This window comes from Papio anubis, chromosome 1 (genome assembly GCF_008728515.1).
Source record: "Papio anubis isolate 15944 chromosome 1, Panubis1.0, whole genome shotgun sequence".
NCBI classification, from domain to species: Eukaryota; Metazoa; Chordata; class Mammalia; order Primates; family Cercopithecidae; genus Papio; species Papio anubis.
In genome coordinates, this window is record NC_044976.1 from 121554263 (window position 1) to 121575861 (window position 21599).

Here is a 21599-nt window from a genome sequence, read left to right on the forward strand (position 1 = left end):
GCCCGCCTCAGCCTCCTGAAGTGTTGGGATTACAGGCGTGAGCCACCACACCCAGCCAGAAACACAACGGTTCCTACTGGTTTTTTGCTTGTTTGTGTAAAGAGCAACTTTGAGAGGGATATATGGCGTCTGGAAAGGAGAACAATTGCTTTCCTAGACTCACCCAAGACTGGCCCCCCCCAGAAAATGCACTCTCCTCCCCAAAATCCGCCCCCTCACAGGAGGCAGGGTTTTTCTTTTGGGCAAACCTGCTCCTGGGGAGAGGAGGTGGCAAAACCTGTTTGAAGATGAGGTTACCTCCCCTCCACACCTCCCTCCTTGGAGGCAAGAACTACAACAGCTGAGACAGAAACGAGGTAAAGAAGTGTTGGGGGCTGGGACAACCAGCTCCCCAACAACTTCTAGGTGTTTAAAGAAGGAGGCAGGAAGACTTGTGAAGATGGGAACTATACAAGAGGCAGGAAAAAAGACAGATGTTGGGTAAGTAAGATCCTGGCTCACTTGATTGGTAACAGGGAATAAATAGTCCTGAGAGACTTCCCCACCACCCAGCTCTTACTGGGTCAAATCTCGGGTTCCTCAAGGAGACAAGACTGTAAGAGAATTTGCAGAGAAGGGATGAGGGTGGTTGTAGGTAGGAAATGTCAGTATGGTATGGATCTGGGGAACAGGGGATTCCAGGATAATTCCCTGGTTTAAAAATAAAGGAAGTTTCTATAATATGTTGTATCTGATAAATCTGCCTGTGTTCTTTGTTTTCTAACCCTCACCCTCCAGAATGGCCATTAGGAAAGCTGAACCAGAACTGAGTTTAGTCCAGGATCTCGTTGTGGCAAATCTTTCTCCTTACCTTCTTCCTCCACCCCTCCACCTATGCCATGTTTTCCCTTAGCCACTCCCCAGCTGGGTGGAGGAAAGGCAGGCCTGACTAGATGCCGTCTTCCTGACTTCGCTCAGTGATAGCTGGGTGGGTCTAGCTGGGTTCCAGCCCATTGTAATGTGGGATATCTCTAACCCCAACTTCGTAGGTGGAGCAATTGCTATAGAGGTAAATATGATTAACTTTACATTCCATCTTTCCTCTGCTCTCAAACCCAACAAGCAGGTAATCTACTTCTAGCAAGTGGTGAAGGTAAGAGAAACATCTGTATAGGAGGCAAGAGATCTAAGTTCTTTTGAAGGCCTGCCCTCTGCTCTGTATCTCAATTACTGTTCTTCATTTCAGTTATTCTTACCTACTATTCAATTCCCTTAATCTTTTCTTCTTGGGGGGCTGTCGTTAGGGTCAGGGAGATTGCAGAAGTCCCAGAACTAGAAGCAGCCCTGAGACATGGGGAATTGGAGCTGAAGGAGGAATGGCAGGATGAAGAATTCCCTAGGTGAGGATGTGTGAGGGCGGCTGGGAGAAGGGAGGGATGGTCACGAATGGATGGAGGGGATGGCGCAGCAGCTCATGGCTGTAATCCCAGCACTTTGGGTGGCCGAGGCAGGTGGATCACTTGAGCTCAGAAGTTCAAGACTTCTCTGAGCAACATGGCATAACCCCATCTCTACAAAAATATAAAATTTAGCCAGGTGTGGTGGTGCATACCTGTAGTCCCAGCTACTCGGGAGGCTGAGGTGGGAGGATTGCTTGAGCTCTGGAGGTAGAGGCTGCGGTGAGCTATGATTGTGACACTGCATTCCAGCCTGGGCAACAGAGTGAGACCCTGTCTCAAAAAACTATTAAAAAAAGAGAAAGCATAGGTGATAAAATCATGGTGGGGAGAGAGAACCTATATATTGAGTCCTGGCTTGATGCCTTTGGTGTATATCTCTGCCGCCTTTTAATCTCTTCCCCTCTAGATTGCTTCCTGAGGAGGTTGACCCTTCTGAAGATCCTGGAGACCCTAAAGGAGATTCACAGGCAGGTAGGTCAAGTAGAAACCAGGCCTCAAGTTCTTGATTCCACTCCAGTAAAGGGCTATACCACCTCTATCCTTTTACAGTTCCATTTCCCCTTCCCCAAATCTCCCCTGCGTCAGTCCTTCTTCAGCGTTTAACCGATATTATCACTTTCACATACAGGAATTCTAGCCCTCTCGGCCCTCCAACGCACACACCCATCTTGGTTCTCTTTTTCCCCCTTTCTCCAACTGCAGGTACCCCCAGCACTTTAGCCCTGTGTGGCCAGCGCCCCATGCGCAAGCGTCTTTCTGCCCCAGAGTTGCGGCTGAGTCTGACTAAGGGGCCTGGAAATGATGGAGCTTCGCCCACCCAGTCTACACCTTCCTCTCCTGATGGCAGTTCTGACCTGGAGGTAGACGAATTGGAGACACCTTCAGACTCGGAGCAGCTGGACAGTGGACATGAATTTGAATGGGAAGGTGGGAAACAAACCAGAGGACTCAGCTGGTAGAAGTAGAGGCTAGAGCTAAAGGATCAGGATGGACTTAATGGGATTGCAGTTAGAACTAATAAGGTGGGACCAAGGGCTGCAGCCAGCAAAATTAGTTTCCTCAAATGGAACAGTAGGGCTTATAGGTCCAATGTGAGAGTAGTCAGTAGAGGGGGAGGGGAGCCCTTTGTTTATTAAGGAAAATTTAATAGAATGCCTGTTATATACTATCATGTATAGGACTGGGGTTATAAAGAGAGGCCCTACAGGTAATTCCCTGCTTAGTAGGAAACAAACATATATAAAAATAATTGCAGGAGCTGGGCGCGGTGGCTCACACCTGTAATCCCAGCACTTTGGGAGGCCGAGGCGGGTGGATCACGAGGTCAGGAGATCGAGACCATCCTGGCTAACACGGTGAAACCCTGTCTCTACGAAAAATACAAAAAATTAGCTGGGCATGGTGGCGGGAGCCGGTAGTCCCAGCTACTCGGGAGGCTGAGGCAGGAGAATGGCATGAACTCAGGAGTGGAGCCTGCAGTGAGCCGAGATGGTGCCACTGCACTCCAGCCTGGGTGACAGAGCAAGACTCCATCTCAAAAAAAAAAAAAAAAAATGCAGTTAAAGGTTATGATCTATACATGTGTAGGGTACAGTGTAGACAGGGAGAAGGAAAAGTCAGTTCTACCTGAGAGATGTTAGGAAAGGCTTCATGAAGGAGATGATTCTGAGCTAAGTGTTGAAAGCTGAAGCTGACATTTATCAGGTAGTTGGAGAGAGGGCATTCTAAGGAAAAGAAGCAGAAGCAACTCAAGCAATAGCATGGCATGTTGGGGAATTCAAAGTATGAGCATGACTATTTTAATATGAAGGGCTGGGAGGTGAAGAGAGAATGACAAAAGATAGTGCTGCTGGGTTAAGTAGACAAAGGTCACATCATGGAGGGCCTTGCTGCCATGCTAAGGAGTTTAGGTTTTATCTTGTAGACAATAGGGAGTCATGATAAGTTTTTTTGTTTTTTGTTTTTGATTCAGAGTCTTGCCCTGTTGCCCAGGCTGGAATAAAGTGGTGCAATATAGGCTCACTGCAACCTCTGCTTCCCAGGTTCAAGTGATTCTTGTTCCTCAGCCTCCTGAGTAGCTGGGATTACAGACATGCTCTACCACATCTGGCTAATTTTTATATTTTTAGTAGAGATGGGGTTTCACCATGTTGGCCAGGCTGATCTTGAGCTCCTGGCCTCAAGTGATCTGCCTGCCTTGGCCTCCCAATGTGCTGGGATTACAGGTGTGAGCCACATGCCTGGCCCAGTAAGGTTTTAATGAAAGGAGTAACATGATCAAATTTAATGACTCTGAAAAGATTGGAAACAACCTAAAGATCCAGCAGTAAGATATTACGTATGTTATGGTGCATCCATCCAGTGGAATACTAAATACTAGACAACATTTTGTTTTTGAGACAGTCTTACTCTGTTGCCCAGTCTGGAGTGCAATGCACGATCTTGGCTCACTGCAGCCTCAACCTCCTAGGCTCAAGCAATCCTCCTGCCTCAGCCACCCAAGTATCTGGGACTATAGGCACATGCCACCACACCTGGCTGATTTTTATATATTTTTGTAGAGACAGGGTCTTGCTACGTTGCCCAGGCTGGTCTTGAACTCCTGGCCTCAAGCAATCCTCCTGCCTCAGTCTCCCAAAATGTTGGGATTATGGGCCTTAGCCACTGTGCCTGGCTATGCAACTATTTTTTTAAATGAAGCAGTTCTTAGGCCGGGAGCAGTGGCTCACGCATGTAATCCCAGCACTTTGGTAGGCTGAGGCGGTTGGATCACCTGCGGTCAGGAGTTCGAGACCAGCCTGACCAACATGGAGAAACCCCATCTCTACTAAAAATACAGAATTAGCTGGGCATGGTGGCACACACCTGTAATCCCACCTACTTGGGAGGCTGAGGCAGGAGAATCGCTTGAACCCGGGAGGCAGAGGTTGCAGTGAGCCAAGATCGCGCCATTGTACTCCAGCCTGGGCGACAAGCAAAACTCCGTCTCAAAAAAAAAAAAAAAAAAAGACAGCTCTTTCTTGCTATGGAAAGATCATGCAGAATATCAAAAGATAATATATTATCATTTGAATAAAAAGCTAAAGAGGCTGGGTGCAGTGGCTCACACCTGTAATCCCAACACTTTGGGAGGCTGAGGAGGGCAGATCACCTGAGCCCAGAAGTTGGGACCAACCTGGGCAACAAAGTGAAACCCTATTTCTACGAAAAAAAAATTTTTTTTTAATTGGCCGGGCTTTGTGGCACACATCTGTAGTCCCAGCTACTCGGGAAGCTGAGGTGGGAGGATCACCTGAGCCTGGGAAGTCGAAGTTGCAGTAAGCCAAGATCATGCCACTCCACTCCAGCCTAGAAGACAGAGTGAGACCCTGTCTCAAAAAAAAAAAGGTAGAGAAGACAGGAAAACTTGCTCTAGCAGTGGTATAGAGAGTGGATTGGAAAAAAACAGAGTAGAGGCAGGGAAAGCAGTCAGGAGGCTAGTACCAAGGCCAGGTGAGAAATACTAAGAACACAAACCAGGATAGCAGTATGGAAAGGATGATGAAAGAATATCATAGAGATAGATGGAAGACAATTGGAGTCCAGTTGATTTCAGGGCTGATAGAGAAGAAAGAGTTTCACATGACATGCAGTTTTCTCACTAGCCAGGTATGCTGATGTGTACCCATAGCCCTAGCTGCTTGGGAAGCTGGGGTGGGAGTATCACTTGAGCCCAGGAGGTCAAAGCTGCAGTGAGCAAAGGTCGAGCCACTGTACTCCAGCTTGGGTAGCAGAGTGAGTCCCTGTCTCTACAAGAAAACAACAACAACAATAATAATAATAATACAGTTTTCTCATTCAGGCAGCTAGATGGATTGAGTCATTCATCAATATAGGAAATATGGCCGGGCACGGTGGCTCATGCCTGTAATCCTAGCACTTTGGGAGGCCAAGGCAGGCGGATCACCTGAGGTCAGGAGTTCGAGACAAGCCTGGCCAACAAGGCAAAACCTTGTCTCTACTAAAAATACAAAAAATTTGTTAGCTGGGGTGGCATGCACCTGTAGTCCCAGCTACTCAGGAGACTGAGGCAGGAGAATCACTTGAACCTGGGAGGTGGAGGTTGTAGTGAGCCAAGATCGCACCACTGCACTCCAGCCTGGGTAACACAGCAAGACTCCGTCTCAGAAAAAAAAAAAAAAAAAAGGAAATAGGAAATATGAGGGAGAATAAGAAGAATGATTTATTTATTATTATTATTATTATTATTTTTGAGACAGTCTCGCTTTTGTTGCCCAGGCTGTATTATTAGTATTTTTTTAGAGACAAAGTCTTACTCTGTCACCCAGGCTAGAGTGCAGTGGTACGATCATAGCCCACTGAAGCCTTGAATTCCTGGGCACAAGTGATCCTCCCACCTTGGCCCCCCAAAGCAGAAGAGAATGATTTTGAGTTCCATTTTTTTGTTGTTCTTATTGTTTTGTAATTTGTAATTTTATTATTTTTTTAAATTTTTTGTAAAGATGAGGTCTCACTTTGTTGCCCAGGCTGGTCTCAAACTCCTGGCTTCAAGCAGTCTTCCTGCCTTGGCCTCCCAAAGTACTGGGATTACAGGAACGAGCCACTGAGCACAGCCTTGAGTTCCCTTTTGAATCTGGTGATTTGTTGATGACAAGGAGACACCAAGTGAAGATGTTTTTGTTTTTGTTTTCGTTTTTGATACAGAGTCTTGCCCTATTGCCCAGGCTGGAGTAAAGTGGTGCAATATGGGCTCACTGCATTTAGGGATATGGCTAGAGTTAGAACAGAAGCCTGGGTTACAGGCTGGGTGTGGTAGCTCATGCCTGTAATCCCAGCACTTTGGGAGGCCAAGGTGGGCTGATTGCTTTGAACTCAGGAGTTCAAGACCAGCCTAGGCAACATGGCAAAACCCTGTTTCTACAAAAAATACAAAAATTAGCTGGGCATGGTGGTGCATGCCTGTGGTCCCAGCTACACAGGAGCCTGAGGCTAGAGAATCGCTTGAGCCCAGGAAGTGGAGGTTGCAGTGAGCTGAGATTGTGCCACTGCACTCCAGCGTGGGCTACAGAGTAAGACTCTGTCTCAAAAAAAAAAAAAAAAAAAAGCCTGGGTTAGAGAGGCAAATTTGGGATTACAGACATCATTTCCTTACTGGTGGAACTGAAGACATGGGACTAGATGAGCTCATCTAGGGAAAATCATTTAAAGAAAGAAAGAATCTCAGCCAGGCTCAGTGGCTCATGCCTATAATCCCAGCACTTTGGGAGGCCGAGGCGGGTGGATCACGAGGTCAGGAGATCGAGACCATCCTGGCTAACACAGTGAAACCCCGTCTCTACTAAAATACAAAAAAAAATTAGCTGGGCGTGGTGGCAGGTGCCTGTAGTCCCAGCTACTCGGGAGGCTGAGGCAGCAGAATGGCATGAACCGGGAGGCAGAGTTTGCAGTGAGCCAAGATTGCGCCACTGCACTCCAGCCTGGGCGACAGAATGAGATACTGTCTCAAAAAAAAAAAGGAAAGGAAAGAAAAGAAAAGAATCTCAGCCGGGCGCGGTGGCTCAAGCCTGTAATCCCAGCACTTTGGGAGGCCGAGACGGGCGGATCACGAGGTCAGGAGATCGAGACCATCCTGGCGAACACGGTGAAACCCCGTCTCTACTAAAAAATACAAAAAACTAGCCGGGCGAGGTGGCGGGCGCCTGTGGTCCCAGCTACTCGGGAGGCTGAGGCAGGAGAATGGCGTAAGCCTGGGAGGCGGAGCTTGCAGTGAGCCGAGATCGCGCCACTGCACTCCAGCCTGGGCAACAGAGCGAGAAAAAAGAATCTCAAAAAATACCTGATACTGCTAAGGGTCATAGTGCAAGGTCATCCTAAGTCCATCATCTAGTTAAAAGGTGAGGATAGTGAGTCACAGGAGAAAGAAACCAGCAAGATATTGGGTTGATGGGACAAAACAGGGCTAAAGAGTCAAGGAAAAGGCCAGATGCAGTGACTCACGCGTGTAATCCCAGCACTTTGGGAGGCCAAGCTAGGTAGATCGCTTGAGCTCAGGAATTTGAGACCAACCTGGGCAACATGGTACAACCCCATCTCTACCAAAAAATTAGCTGAACGTGGTGGCATGTGCCTGTGGTCCCAGCTACTCAGGAGGCTGAGGTGGGAGGATCACTTGAGCCTGGGAGGCGGAGGTTGCAGTGAGCTGAGATTGCACCACTGCACTCCAGCCTGAGTGGCAGAGTGAAACTCTGTCTCAAAAAAAAGGAAAAAAAAAAAATCAAGGAAAAAATCGAGGAATGACAGATTAGAGTAACAAACTAGGAATCTGAGGAAGTTACAAAAAACTGAAGGTAGAAAATCTGCCTGATCCTTCCCCATCCCTCTCTTTTAGATGAACTACCCCGGGCAGAGGGTCTGGGCGCCAGTGAGGCAGCTGAAAGGCTGGGCCGAGGTTGTATGTGGGATGTGGCTGGAGAAGATGGACGTCACTGGAGGGTGTTCCGAATCGGACCACGGGAGCAGCGCGTAGACATGACTGTCATTGAGCCCTATAAGAAAGTCCTGTCTCATGGAGGTAATGGCTAGCATAAATGGAGGGTAAGAGCTATGGCTTCTTAATAAAATGCCTAAGCTGGAGACTCAGTCATTGGATCCAAAATCTATCCTGTAACTTCCAAAGACCCTCAGAGTCCCTCAACTTAAACAGATATACTATCTATCAATACATATTTGTTGACCAAATGAATTTTCCCCTTATACTCTCCAGGTTACCACGGTGATGGCCTCAATGCTGTCATCCTTTTTGCTTCCTGTTATCTACCTAGAAGCAGCATCCCCAACTACACCTATGTCATGGAACACTTGTTTAGGTGAGGTGGAAGGCCTGAAGGGCTACAGGGCAGTGTTAGGGAGGGAAAAGTAAAAAAGAACTCCTTCAAAGATCAGTAGCTGATGGGAGAGTACAGTAATGTTCCTCTCACTCCCTGAAACCCCCAACACATACCTTCCCTGCAATTTCATCCCCCTAGGTATATGGTGGGAACTCTGGAGCTGCTAGTAGCTGAAAATTACCTGCTTGTTCATTTGAGTGGAGGCACAAGCCGGGCCCAAGTTCCACCTCTGAGCTGGATACGCCAGTGTTACCGTACCCTGGATCGGCGGTGAGACCTGGGATGAGAGGGCTACAACTGTCTATCTCATCTTTTTTTCCCACCTTTCTATTATTTCTTCTTCCATTTAGTCCTTTCCTATTGTCTTTGTCCTTCCACGTTCCTTTCCCAGCTCTTTTGTCTTCTGTCCTCTCTTGGAGTCAGGGAAATCTAGCTTCAAATCTTGCCATTACCACATTACCATTTACTAGCTATATGGCTTTGGACAAGTCACTTAACCTCCCTGGGCTTCAGCTTCAGCTGGCTGTGTTATCCAGACTGGAGTACAGTGGCATGATCTCGGCTCATTGCCACCTCTGCCTGCCAGGCTCAAGCGATCCTCCCACCTCAGCCTCCCAAGTAACTGGGACTACAGGCATGGGCCACCATGCCCGGCTAACTTTTGTATTTTTTGTAGAGATGGAGTTTCACCATTTTGCCCAGGCTGGTCTCAAACTCCTGAGCTCAAGTGATCTGCCCGCCTCCACCTCCCAAAGCGCTGGGATTATAGGCATGAGCCACTGCACCTGGCCACTTTAGCTTCTTTATCTATAAAATGGCAATGATTATACTTTTGCCACTGGGTATTTGTGAAAAGCAATTAAATTAGTGTGGCATATTGCCTGGCACACAGAAAGCACTCTTCTCTTCTCTCTGTCTTGCTATTTATTTCCCTTTCCATACCTCCATTATCTTCTTCTCTGCCTTCATCACTGACCTATGTGTCTTCTCTGTCACCAGGCTGTAGTGCAGTGGTGCGATCATGGCTCACTGGAACCTCTGCCTCCCTGGCTCAAGCCACTCTCCCACCTCAGCCTTCCAAGTAGCTGGGAGTACAGGCATGCGCCACCACCATGCCTAGCTAATTTTTGTATTTTTGTTGTTGTTGTTGTTAGAGACAGGGTTTTGCCATGTTTCTCAGGCCAGTCTTGAACTCCTGAGCTCAGGTGATCTGCCTGCCTCAGCCTCCCAAAGTGCTGGGATTACAGGCGTGAGACACTGTCCCTGGCCCTATGTCTTCTTTTCCTTCTCAGGATTTTTTTTTTCCCCTTTTGTTTCCCCCATCTCCCTTTGCTCACTTTTCTCTTCTTGCCCCCTTTCCTTTTTTTGTCCTTGCTGGTCTTCTTCCACCTAGAGTTTTATAAGTAATCTTGGTCATGGAGCGATGCAAAAGCATGCAAAAGGAACTTACGCAAGGATAGGGCACAAGAGGGAAATGGAGCAGAAAAAGACCAGGTGGCTGGGCATGGTGGCTCATGTCTGTAATCCCAACACTTTGGAAGGCCGAGGTGGGCGGATCACAAGGTGAGGAGTTCAAGACCAGCCTGGCCAACATGGTGACAAGTCACCATCTCTGCTAAAAATATATAAAAATTAGCTGGGCATGGTGGCATGTGCCTATAATCCCAGCTTCTTGGGAGGCTGAGGCAGAAGAATTGATTGAAACCGGAAGGTGGAGGGTTGCAGTGAGCCGAGATCGCACCACTGCACTCCAGCCTGGCGACAGAGCGAGATTCCGTCTCAAAAAAAAAAAAAAAAAAAAGAAAAAAAAAAAAGTCTGAAAGGAGAGTTTTTTAAAAATGAGGATCATGGAGGGCTAAATAAGATGGGCGGAGCTGAGATTACAGCTGACGGAATGGGGATTAGACCCAAGTACCAGATAAATCTAGAAACTAGAGAAGTGAAGGAAGTTACAGTACAGAAAACAGTTCCACTTGATCTTCACACATAAAGGTGGAAGAAGAAATAGGATGATCTCCTGTTGTTTTTCAGGCTACGGAAAAACCTGCGAGCCCTGGTGGTTGTCCATGCTACATGGTATGTGAAGGCATTTCTGGCACTGCTTCGGCCCTTCATCAGGTACTAGTTCTAGGAACAAGGACTCCCTTCTCCTTCCCCCCATTTTCAAAATCAAGATTAAGATCTTTCTCCACCTTGATTCTTTCTAGCCTTAACCACTCTACTTCTACATTTTTCTTTGCAAGGATTTTTGGGAACCCTTCTCCCAATACAAAACACAGTTGGTTTATTCTCTCTTTTCAGTTCCAAATTCACACGAAAAATCCGTTTTCTGGACAGCCTGGGGGAGCTGGCGCAACTCATATCCCTGGATCAAGTCCACATCCCTGAAGCTGTCAGACAGTGAGTTTCACACTTAAGGATAAAGCCTTGGGGGTGGGATGTGTAAAGCCAATCCCTACTTTTTTAATGCCTTGGGGGACATACAAAAGAACGAAAAGACAGAGGCCCTGCTTTCGGGTGCTTTAATATATATGGGGAAACTGCACACACCCAGAGAAGAAATGAAGGACACTATTGCATCCAACAAGAATAAATGAAAAAAAAACCTATATATATAAGTGCAGAGGCAATAAGGAATAAAGGAATAATCACAGTGCAGAGGAGATTCCGACTGGCCCTAGAAATTAGGAAGAGATGTGTTGGAAGTGAACAGATGATATCCAGTGGGGGAGAGGGTATTAGGGAGCAAAAGTGCTAAATGATGACTCAACCCAATCATCTAGCTCTTCCAGTTCACCTGGCTTGTCTCCCCAAACCAGAAAGTAAAACCCAAGTCCTGCCCCTGAACCTCTTCTCTCCTCTCATCTCCCCTCCCTCTCCTAGGCTGGACCGGGATCTCCATGGCTCAGGAGGCACCTAACACAGGACTGGATAAAAGGCCTTAGAACCAGTTAGTGATCTGCCTACACCCGAATCCCTGAAACATCTGAGCTGTTTTGTAAATCATCTTATCCCCAATCTCAGTACCACTGGATCTTCACTTCTCAGGGGGATTTTGTCCTTTGCATGACCCTGCCTTCAGCAGGGCTTTGAGACTGGGAAGCTGGTCTGCTGGGTGACTTTCATTCCAGTTGTTGGGGCGGAAGGCTGAATGTAGGGTCATTTTGTATGGGATATGCAGAGCTCTGGGGTTGTTTTGTTTTTTGAGACGGAGTCCGGCTCTGTGGCCAAGCTGGAGTGCAGTGACGCCATCTCGGCTCACTGCAACCTCTGTCTCCTGGTTCGAGCCATTCTTCTGCCTTAGCATCCCGAGTAGCTGAGACTACAGGCACACACCACGCCCAACTAATTTTTTTGTATTTTTAGTACAGACAGGGTTTCACCTTGTTGGCCAGGATGGTCTTGATCTCTTGACCTCGTGATCTGCCCGCCTCAGCCTCCCAAAGTGCAGAGATTACAGGTGTGAGCCACTGCGCCCGGCCAGAGCTCTGGGTTTTAATCCTACTTTAGCTGTAGAACCTTGGGCAAATCATCTTTTTGGGTTCCTCATTTTCCTCCTCTCTAAGTGGAGGGGCTGTGATCTTTCCACCTTGGATGGAAGAGGCTTACCTGACAGCCAGCCTGCCTGCTGGGAGCCAGGAGAGTCAGCTCATTAAATCTTGAAGAACCCCTGTATGCCCTTTTTCCTTCTAAGTCATGTCTGCTGCCTGTGAGCCTGGGAAGGAGTGCTTTCAAAACCTGTATTTTGCGCTCTTTAGTAAATTTAGAACTGTAGAGACTAATAAACTGCGATGAGACATTTAAGCTCTACTCCAAAGAAGTGAACGACTCTTTCACCACCCCTTGCATCCCAAACCTTCCTTCGGTTCTGGCAGAGTTCTTGCCGCAGAGATTCCTTAGGAGCACCCCGCGTGGTGCGCGGGCGCCTGCGCGTCGAACCCCACCCCCTTCCCCGCGGGCCTCGGTTCAAACGACCCAGTGGGTCTAGAGCGGAAGGGAGGGAGCGAAGGTAGGAGGCAGGGCCTGCCTCAGTGGCCTCCCTCCCAACCCCAAGAGCCCAGCCCCATGGTCCCCGCCGCCGGCGCGCTGCTGTGGGTCCTGCTGCTGAGTCTGGGTCCCCCGGCGGCGGGGGCCCAAGGCCTGACCCAGACTCCGACCGCAGTGCAGAGGATCAGTTTACGCTCTGCGGGCCCCAGGACCCGCAGCTACCGGAGCACTGCCCGGCCTCTTCTTCCCCGGAAGACGAGGATAATCCTAGAGGACGATAATGATGCCATGGCCGACGCCGACCGCCTGGCTGGACCGGCGGCTGCAGAGCTCTTGGCCGCCACGGTGTCCACCGGCTTTAGCCGGTCGTCCACCATTAACGAGGAGGATGGGTCTTCGGAAGAGGGGGTTGTGATTAATGCCGGAAAGGATAACACCAGCAGAGAGCTTCCCAGTGTGACTCCCAGTACAGCGGGGAGTTCCAGCACGAGGTTTATAGCCAATAGTCAGGAGCCTGAAATCAGGATGACTTCAAGCCTGCCGCACTCCCCCGGGAGGTCTACTGAGGACCCGCCAGGCTCGGAGGCCACCCTGAGCCAGTGGTCCACACCCGGGTCTACCCCGAGCCGGTGGCCGTCACCCTCATCTACAGCCATGCCACCTCCTGAGGATCTGCGACTGGTGCTGATGCCCTGGGGCCCGTGGCACTGCCACTGCAAGTCGGGCACCATGAGCCGGAGCCGGTCTGGGAAGCTGCACGGCCTTTCCGGGCGCCTTCGAGTTGGGGCGCTGAGCCAACTCCGCACGGAGCACAAGCCTTGCACCTACCAACAATGTCCCTGCAACCGACTTCGGGAAGAGTGCCCCCTGGACACAAGTCTCTGTACTGACACCAACTGTGCCTCTCAGAGCACCACCAGTACCAGGGCCACCACTACCCCCTTCCCCACCATCCACCTCAGAAGCAGTCCCAGCCTGCCACCCACCAGCCCCTGCCCAGCCCTGGCTTTTTGGAAACAGGTCAGGATTGGCCTGGAGGATATTTGGAATAGCCTCTCTTCAGTGTTCACAGAGATGCAACCAGTAAGTGTTTGGTTATAAGCCAGAGTCTTTGATGAGGGATCTGAAAAGTCCTGATATCTAAAACCCAGTTGCTAAGCCAGCCAGTGTTGCTTACATGAACTGTTACTGACTTACCTGGTTATTGATTCATAACATGCATTGGTTATTCACAATGTTAGCCATTGATTCCACCTTTTTTTTTTTTTTTTTTGAAACGGAGTCTTGCTCTGTCGCCCAGGCTGGAGTGCAGTGGCCGGATCTCAGCTCACTGCAAGCTCCGCCTCTAGGGTTTACGCCATTCTCCTGCCTCAGCCTCCCGAGTAGCTGGGATTACAGGCGCCCGCCACCTCGCCCGGCTAGTTTTCTGTATTTTTTTAGTAGAGACGGGGTTTCACCGTGTTCGCCAGGATGGTCTCGATCTCCTGACCTCGTGATCCGCCCGTCTCAGCCTTCCAAAGTGCTGGGATTACAGGCTTGAGCCACCACACCCAGCTGATTCCACCTATTATTTATTGAGCAACTACTGGTTGGTCATTAGGTAAAATGTCTTACTGCTCATTAGGTGATTATTGACCAAATAGTTAATAGTTAAGATTGGAAATACTTTTTTTTTTTTTTTTAAGACAGAGTTTCACTCTTATTGCCAAGGCTGGAGTGCAATGGCATGATCTTGGCTCACTGCAACCTCTGCCTCCCAGGTTCAAGCAATTCTCCTGCCTCAGCCTCTTGAGTAGCTGGGATTATAGGCACTCACCCACTACCACACCCAGCTAATTTTGTTTTTGTTTAGTAGAGATGGGGTTTTACCATGTTGGCCAGGCTGGTCTAGAACTCCTGACTTCAAGTGATCCACCTGCCTCGGCCTCCCAAAATGCTGGGATTATAGGCATGAGCCACTGAGCCTAGCCCTGGAAATTCTTTTTTTTACAAAGTCTCGCTATATTGCCCAGGATGGTCTTGAACTCCTGGGCTCAAGCAATTCTCCTGCCTCAGCCTTCCAAAGTGCTGGGATTACAGGCATGAGCTACTGTGCCCCTGGCCATAAGACTTTTTTTTTTCAAGACAGGGTCTCACTCTCATCACTCAGGCTGGAGTGTGGTGGTGCAATCACAACTCACTGCAGCCTCCATCTTCTGAGCTCACGCAATCCTCCCACTTTAGCCTGCTGAGTAGCTGGGACTACAGACATGTACCACGCCTGGCTAACAAGATCTCACTATGTTGCCCAGGCTGGTCTCCAACTCCTGAGCTCAAGGGATCTGCCCACCTTGGCCTTCCAGAATTCTGGGATTACAGACATGAACCACCATGCCCAGCCCATAAAGACTTTTTGATGCACAGATAATTAACAGATATGGAGGATCTTAATCAATTAATAGTTTTGACCTAATACAGCTTAATAGCAACAACTGCCAAAATTTGAGGTCTTACTATGTGCACTTTACCTGAATCGATCTTCACACCCTATGAGGTATTATTATCCCCGCTTTTCAGATGAAGAAATTGAGGTTTACAAAGCTAGTAAGTGGCAGAGCCATGAGATTTAAATCAGGTTTGACACCAGTGCCAACCCTCTTCACCACTACCATCTGGGAGAACTGTCCTTCCGGGACAAGGAAGGATAGTCCTCTGCTTTACCCAGAATTACCAAAGGTTCTGATTGACTTGATAAGGTTTCAATTGATACGGATGATAGGACTTTGAGGAGGGAAAGGTGATAAACAAAGCATATGCTTGGTCATTTTGCTTGTTTCTGTTTTTCTCCTTGTGTGTCCAGTACCATTATTGCATACAAAAATAAGTAAAGGGTGGGCAATAGGGTTGAGGGAATATGGGTTTGTGGGAGGGGGAGATGAAGCAAGGAAGGGAAAGAATATAGATGTGGTTGTAATTTCCCTTTTTCTCTATTTTTTTTCCTTACCCAGATAGACAGAAACCGGAGGTAATGGCCACTTCATCCACATGAGGAGATAGCAGCATCTCAACCTCTCATGCCCTTTCAATCCTAGCACCCACTAGATATTTTCAGAACAGAAAAACAAAACTGGAAAATACATTGTTTGGTCTTGTGTTTCTTTACAGAGGTACCTGAGGGAGGAGAGACATAAATCTCTTCATCACTAAGACTGAACTGTGTAACTAGCAGCCTCTGGCTTATTCCCTACTCCCTGTCCCTCAGGATAAAATGTTGATATTGCTCATTTTCCTCATTTCCAACATTGTTTTAAAACAACTACTTCTTTTACAGGCTTGAAAAATCTCAAATAAATGCTAAGAAAAGGGAGTAGGAAGAACAAGGAGTTGAGCCCTTGAAAGATGACATTGGTCTTCTTGCCTTCATAATACTTGGCCCTCTCTCCTCAGAAGGGCAATGTTGGTACAAAATTCCATCTTGGCCACTTTGGAGGAGTTATCTTCATTAGCCACATCCATCCTTTAATCCAACACACACCTGCAGTGATTACTGTGCAACTATTTTGCTTAAATTTTTTTATTTGAAAAATGTATTTAAAAGTCCAACAACTTTTTAATATAAATTATGACTCTCAAACCCATTCCCATCACTTTATTAGTGATGGTAGCATACATATTAGAGAAGGTAGCTGAAGGCAAGAGAGCACCAAAGGAAAAAGACTGTGTCCAAAGAACAGGTATTAAATGGGGCTGAAGATCATGGTAACCAGAGATTTCCAGGAGTCTCTAATCTTTCTACCCTATCCTGTTAACCCTTTAGATCTCTAGTATAACACTCAGGCTACTGAGGTATTTTAGGGCAACAAGTTGGGTTACTTTCAGAGCAACCAGCTTGACTGGAACTGAGAGTAAATTGGGAATGTAGGACCAATCTTAGACCCTGAAAAATGGCAGAAAATACATGGAAATTTAAAAAAAAAAAAAAATAGAACCTCAGTCACTGCTCTGTAGGTATAAGCAAACTGAATGGGTGGTGGAATTGGCAGAATGGATACCAGTTCCTACCTTCCTGACCCCACTACCATAGAACAGGATGTTTCCTGTTGCAAATCGAATGAGACCCCAGCCTTGTCTCACAGCAGGCAGGAGCTCATCTGTCTTGTTCTGCCTTCCTAATTACCTTGGAAGGGCCAGAACAAAGAACACCTGAGAATACTGAAAGTGCCTAAAGACCCCTGCTCCTACGTTGTTTTCCCATCTAAAGCAGACTCTTCAGCCGGGGTGGGGGCAGTGGGACCTGGTCTTCAGACAAAACTCCCTGAGTCTAATGTGTGTCTGGTTCTAGGACTAGGGCACAGAAATAGAGCTTAAAATTTGGGGAGGATAAGGAGTGTATCTACTGCTTCTCTCTCCCCCATCCTCAATCCTACCATACCCTGTTCATATCTACACTGCAGGAACCACTTCTCCAGAGGGCGAGAATGGAGGAGCATGGGACCTGTCCATCACAGCAACACGTGAGCACAAGCAAAACACTGAATAAAGAATTGTTTGGAGATTATGTGCAGCCCTGCTGAGCCTCATTTATACGAGCTCCTAGTTCATCCATGGCTCGGGCTTAAGATGAGTAACATGATGAGGGTAGCGTGCCAAGCAGAAATCACTTCAGAGAAAAATATCTTGACTTTAGAGCTGTGGTTCTCAAATGGAGGCGATTTTGCCCCCTAGGAGAAATTTGGCAATGTATAGAGACATTTTTGGTTGTCATAACTAGGGTGGGCCAGGGATGCTGCCAAATATCCTGTAATGCACAAAACAGGAAACAGGTATCCTTTACCAAGAACACTTCAGCCCAAAATGTCAAAGGCATCTCGGTTGTGAAACCTTGTTCTAGAGCCTCTCCCTGCTCCCGTGCTGTGAGGATCTTAAGACTCCTAAACTCACAGATGATTGTTTCAACCTGTTTATCTCACCATCCTCAATGATCAGAAGTTCACCTTGAGATGGACTTACTCCTAGTTCTGCTGCATTCTGGGTTTCTCTCCAGACCCCTCTTCCTCCTCTCACCTGGGCCACCAGGGAGGTTGGCAGAGGGCAGGAAAAATGCCCCAAGACTTAAATGGAATGTCATCAGGTGAAAAGCTATCTCTTACCTTAACTCTTATTCGGTGGGAAACAAGGTTCCTAATAGGGATAGAGTTAAGGGTGGAGGCAACAGCAGGATGGGGATAATTAAGAGAACCTGAATTAAATTTTTAATATTTTAAAAGAGGAAAGTTGCTGGGAAGCTGGTAAACAGAAACAGAGGATTGATTAGAGGCCTAACTAGAGAGAGACACTGGTATTAGCAGAGAGATATTGAGGGGCTGTGAGCCTAAGGTTTGAAATCTAAAGAGTGGAAAAGGGAGTAGTCACCCCCACCAGCCCGTTTGACATCTGCTTTAGTTCATTCCAGGAGGAAGAACGGCAGGGAGGTAGGGAGCTTCTCAGCAAAGCCAGCTTCAGCTTTGATAATTTCACCCACCTACCCCATTTAAGGAGTTCCAGGTTAAGAGTTTAAAAACAGGTGGCACCCAGACCATCATTCAGGAGACAGGAACTCATTCCAGGTTCCTAGAGAACTCCTATCTCAGATCTGAGGGTGTCCAGGGCTTCAGCTGAGCTCCTCTGGCTAACCAGTAGTCACTTGGTCAGTCCTGCTGCCTTGACCCCATCTCCAGGAGGGGCTATAGCCAGAGGGAGTAGAGGGAGTCCAGCCCCCAAGTCTTGTGAGGCACTGTTAGGCAGATAGGGAAAAGAGGGGTCCTTAGATCACTGGTTCAAGGAGGGATCTGGTAGGGGCAGCATTTCTTCTGGGCTGGAAACAGAATGGGGGTTTCAAGATGGCAGAACCTGAAATTAAAAAAAAAAAATTTTTTTTCTTAAAGATTAGCCTCAAAGAAAACCAAGGCTTTAGGAAGAAGGCACTACCTAGTGCAGACTTTAAGCTGTTTCCACAGTGTGTTCTTTACTTCTATCTGCACAACACCCTCTCAGTCTTTCTATATCCTACGCTTTTTTTTTTTTTTGAGACAATCTCGCTGTGTTGCCCAGGCTGGAGTGCAGTGGCATGATCTAGGCTCACTGCAACCTCCACCTCCCGAGTTCAAGTGATTCTCCTGCCTCAGCTGCCTGAGTAACTAGGATTACAGGCATGTGCCATCATGCCTGGCTAATTTTTGTACTTTTAGTAGACACAGGGTTTCACCATGTTGGCCAGGCTGGTCTCGAACTTCTGACCTCAAGTCATCTGCTGACCTCGGCCTCCCAAAGTGCTGGGATTATAGGTGTTAGCCACCATGCCCAGCTTAGATCCCACATTCTTGAATCTTCCCTTCTAATTCCTTCCTATCTCCCATTCTTTTTTTTTTATTTTTTGAGATAGAGTCTCACTCTATCACACAGGCTGGAGTGCAGTGGCGCGATCTCAGCTCACTGTAACCTCCACCTCCCGGGTTCAAGTGATTCTCATGCCTCAGCCTCCCAGGTAGATGGGACTACAAGAGCATGCCACTGTGCCCGGCTAATTTTTGTATTTTTTGGTAGAGACGGGGTTTTGCCTCATTGGCCAGGCTGGTCTTGAACTCCTAGCCTCAAGTGATCCACCCACCTCAGCCTCCCAAAGTGCTGGGATTACAGGCATGAGCCACCACGCCTGGCCACACCTTCCTTTCTTGCATGAGATCAGGGTTCTGAGTCAGGGTATCAGGTTGTGTTGTTATGGGGGCTGAGGTGTAGGGTGGGTTTCTCTAATCACTCACCGTTCCATTATTGGAGCTATAAGCCCCTAGAATTGCTCCATGGCCTATCTCGGTTTCCCTTGGATCTCATCTGCTCCTGAACTGCACCTGTCTGTGAAAAAACAGATGTGAGACACCTTCCTAAGTCTTCATATCCTACAGTAAGAACTCTACTTTGTGCCCTCCAAGGAAAAGGTTGATGCCATCTCCTTGACAATAGCAGCCGTCTACTAACCGCCATTCCTCCTAGGGGAGTCTCAATGCCTCTTTTCACACTGGCCTTCATGAGGATGAGGTAAAATGGGTCTTTTACTAATATTCCCTCGCAATGGATTCTCCCCTATATACCTGAGTTTCAGGATCTGGGAACAGACTATCTTTAGACCCATTTCCCTTATTTTGGGAACAGAAATGCATCTTAGACATTGTTTAGGATGACGGTGCTCAGCTTTTTTCCTGTCCCAACACTCCTAAATATATGATTTACGGCGGGGCGCGGTGGCTCACGCCTGTAATCCCAGCACTTTGGGAGGCCGAGACGGGCGGATCATGAGGTCAGGAGATCGAGACCATCCTAACACGGTGAAACCCCGTCTCTACCAAAAATACAAAAATCAGCCGGGTGCGGTGGCGGGCGCCTGTAGTCCCAGCTACACGGGAGGCTGAGGTAGGAGAATGGCGTGAACCCAGGAGGCGGAGCTTGCAGTGAGCTGAGATCCGGCCACTGCACTCCAGCCTGGGCGACAGAGCGAGACTCCATCTCAAAAAAAATAAATAAATAAATAAGTATATATATGATTTACTCTGACACTGAGATAGCAGCTCTTAATTAGGAGAAGGGAGGATTATAAGCTTTTTGGAAAAAGCCCTCCAACTATTAAGATATATATGCCCCCTACCCCAGTGAAGAACAATCTGCTAAGTTGTAAAGATGAGAGAACCTAGGCCCAGACACCTAAAATGCCAGGTCTCAGGTTTCCACAACTTGTGACCAGGACTAGAATCCCAGGTTTTTACTTCCCCATTGAGTATTTTCATATGTCCCTAGCTTGAACTTTCAAAAAGAAGGAACGGTTATAGACCTCACCCCCGTATCAACCTCTCCCCATTTCCTTGTTACCATGGCAAGTCCATCTCCGGCCCCCATCTCCCCAGAGCCAATGTGAGTCAGGTGGACAAAATTCATTGGTTCCCCAATCATGGTCCGGTCAATCCGTCTTCTCTTCTTCTTCTGCTTGGAGAAGATAAGGAGTCATGTCTTAAGGCCCCTCCTCCAGTCAGAGTGGAGGAAAGGAAAAGAGTCTTCAAAACCACTAAAAAGCTAAGGGCCTGGTGGGAAGAGGGGATGTGGCATTGTAACAGGGAAACCACTAGGGCATGAAAGGCAAAGCTGGAACAACAAAAGCACACAGAAGACATGAACCAGAGTAGTGAGGGCAGTGGCCTGTAGAGTGAACACCGGACGAAGAAAGGACACGTCAAAGTCACCTCTGACTGATGACGAAATAATGGGGAAAACTGACAGGTATGCAGCTCCACCTACAAACCCCGCCCAGCTCAGAATGGACAGGAACAGGAGGTAATAGCTAGGACTATTCACTTCTTCCATCACCCAATGCCCTTTATTCCACATATACAGCTGCTTGACTATAGAAGCTCCTGACACAGAGGGAGGCAAGAAGTGTGCTTTTTAGATGGCAGATCCTAGATGGTGTGGCTACCTCACAGCACATGGTAATTGACTGCTCTTTGGGTTAGGATGGGGGTGGGGAGACTCACCGGCTGGGGTTTCTCTACCACACAGCAGCCCAGTTTGTGCCAAAATTCACTCATGTTCCCTGATGGTTCCAGCTTCACTCCTCTGAGGCCCCAAAGGGCTCTTGCTCTGGTGTTTGGACAACCCACTCCTCACTCTCCCCAGATATAACAACACCCTGGGTTCACTCAGCTGGATGGGTCCAGAGAAAGTAGAATCCCTGGAACCCTTAACTGAGCAGTGAAGGTCAGTGTCTCAGAGCCTGAGAGATGAACAGGACCAGAGAGAGAGGTGGGCAGGCAGGCACAAGGTTATGTCTTCCTCAGACTCGGAACCCTGGATTAGAAGAAAGTAAAAAGAAAGAGAAATGAGAAATCTCCCCCTCCCCCAATCCTTGAGAAACCTCCTGATGAGCCTATATCTTCTCAGTCCTCCCTGAGGGGCCCGAGACCTGTACACCAACACTCGTTCCCAAACACTACAAACCTCAGTTTGACTCTTAAGATAACGGAACAGAACCAAAAGGCCACCAAGGGGTTAAGGAGCAGTGGCTGGTGGTACCAAGGGAGAGGAAGGGGGCTAGAAGCACTTAGAGTTAAAAGGATGGGCGAGGACCAAAGGACAGTGGCAGAAATTAGCAAAGTTTGGGGTGCTAGAAGCTCCAGCTCCCTTCTCTCTGAGTTTAGGGCAGAAGGGGAGGGGCATTTAAGTGACTCTGAAGAGGAAATAGTGGTTTTTTGTTCTCACAAACAAGGTCTCCACCCTGTCCCTGCCT

General features: G+C 47.9%; 4 protein-coding genes across 11 annotated transcripts in view; 3 read left to right on the forward strand and 1 right to left on the reverse strand.

Moving 5' to 3' along the window:
- Window positions 1-12135, forward strand: BNIPL (BCL2 interacting protein like). Of its 2 annotated transcripts, XM_009180829.4 has the most exons (9): window positions 1-1379; window positions 1846-1910; window positions 2142-2366; window positions 7828-8010; window positions 8203-8305; window positions 8465-8596; window positions 10358-10444; window positions 10628-10726; window positions 11210-12135. In XM_009180829.4, exons 3-9 carry the CDS (start codon window positions 2180-2182, stop codon window positions 11244-11246), a joined length of 828 nt encoding a protein of 275 aa, XP_009179093.1. In that variant the 5' UTR covers window positions 1-1379; window positions 1846-1910; window positions 2142-2179; the 3' UTR covers window positions 11247-12135. The 2 variants fall into 2 exon arrangements, with proteins under 2 accessions (XP_009179093.1, XP_017802525.1); XM_017947036.3 differs by lacking the exon at window positions 1-1379 and having other exon boundaries at window positions 1656-1910.
- On the forward strand, window positions 11259-16259 carry C1H1orf56 (chromosome 1 C1orf56 homolog). Its single transcript, XM_003892606.5, has 2 exons — window positions 11259-13396; window positions 15301-16259. The coding sequence occupies exons 1-2, from the start codon at window positions 12392-12394 to the stop codon at window positions 15319-15321; spliced, it is 1026 nt and encodes a 341-aa protein (XP_003892655.1). The 5' UTR covers window positions 11259-12391; the 3' UTR covers window positions 15322-16259.
- The window catches only part of CDC42SE1 (CDC42 small effector 1), an 8947-nt gene continuing 3196 nt past the window's right edge, over window positions 15849-21599 (reverse strand). For all 5 annotated transcript variants that reach the window (XM_009180874.3, XM_003892607.4, XM_009180881.4 and 2 more), the window contains 4 exons: window positions 20848-21160; window positions 20189-20299; window positions 19090-19180; window positions 15849-18181 (listed from right to left, as the gene is read on the reverse strand). In XM_009180874.3, coding sequence (XP_009179138.1) covers window positions 19106-19180; window positions 20189-20299; window positions 20848-20901 — 240 coding nt within the window. In that variant the 5' untranslated portion in view covers window positions 20902-21160 and the 3' untranslated portion in view covers window positions 15849-18181; window positions 19090-19105. The remainder of the gene's footprint in view (window positions 18182-19089; window positions 19181-20188; window positions 20300-20847; window positions 21161-21599) is intronic.
- MLLT11 (MLLT11 transcription factor 7 cofactor) overlaps window positions 20293-21599 on the forward strand; it is a 13259-nt gene continuing 11952 nt past the window's right edge. The window contains exon 1 of one of the 3 annotated variants that reach the window (XR_634702.4): window positions 20293-20802. Coding sequence is in view for 1 of the 3 variants with exons in the window: in XM_021923575.2 (XP_021779267.1) it covers window positions 20800-20802 (3 nt within the window). In the remaining 2 variants the exon portion in view is untranslated. The remainder of the gene's footprint in view (window positions 20803-21599) is intronic. The other 2 variants (XM_021923575.2, XM_017947041.3) reach the window with 2 other exon arrangements.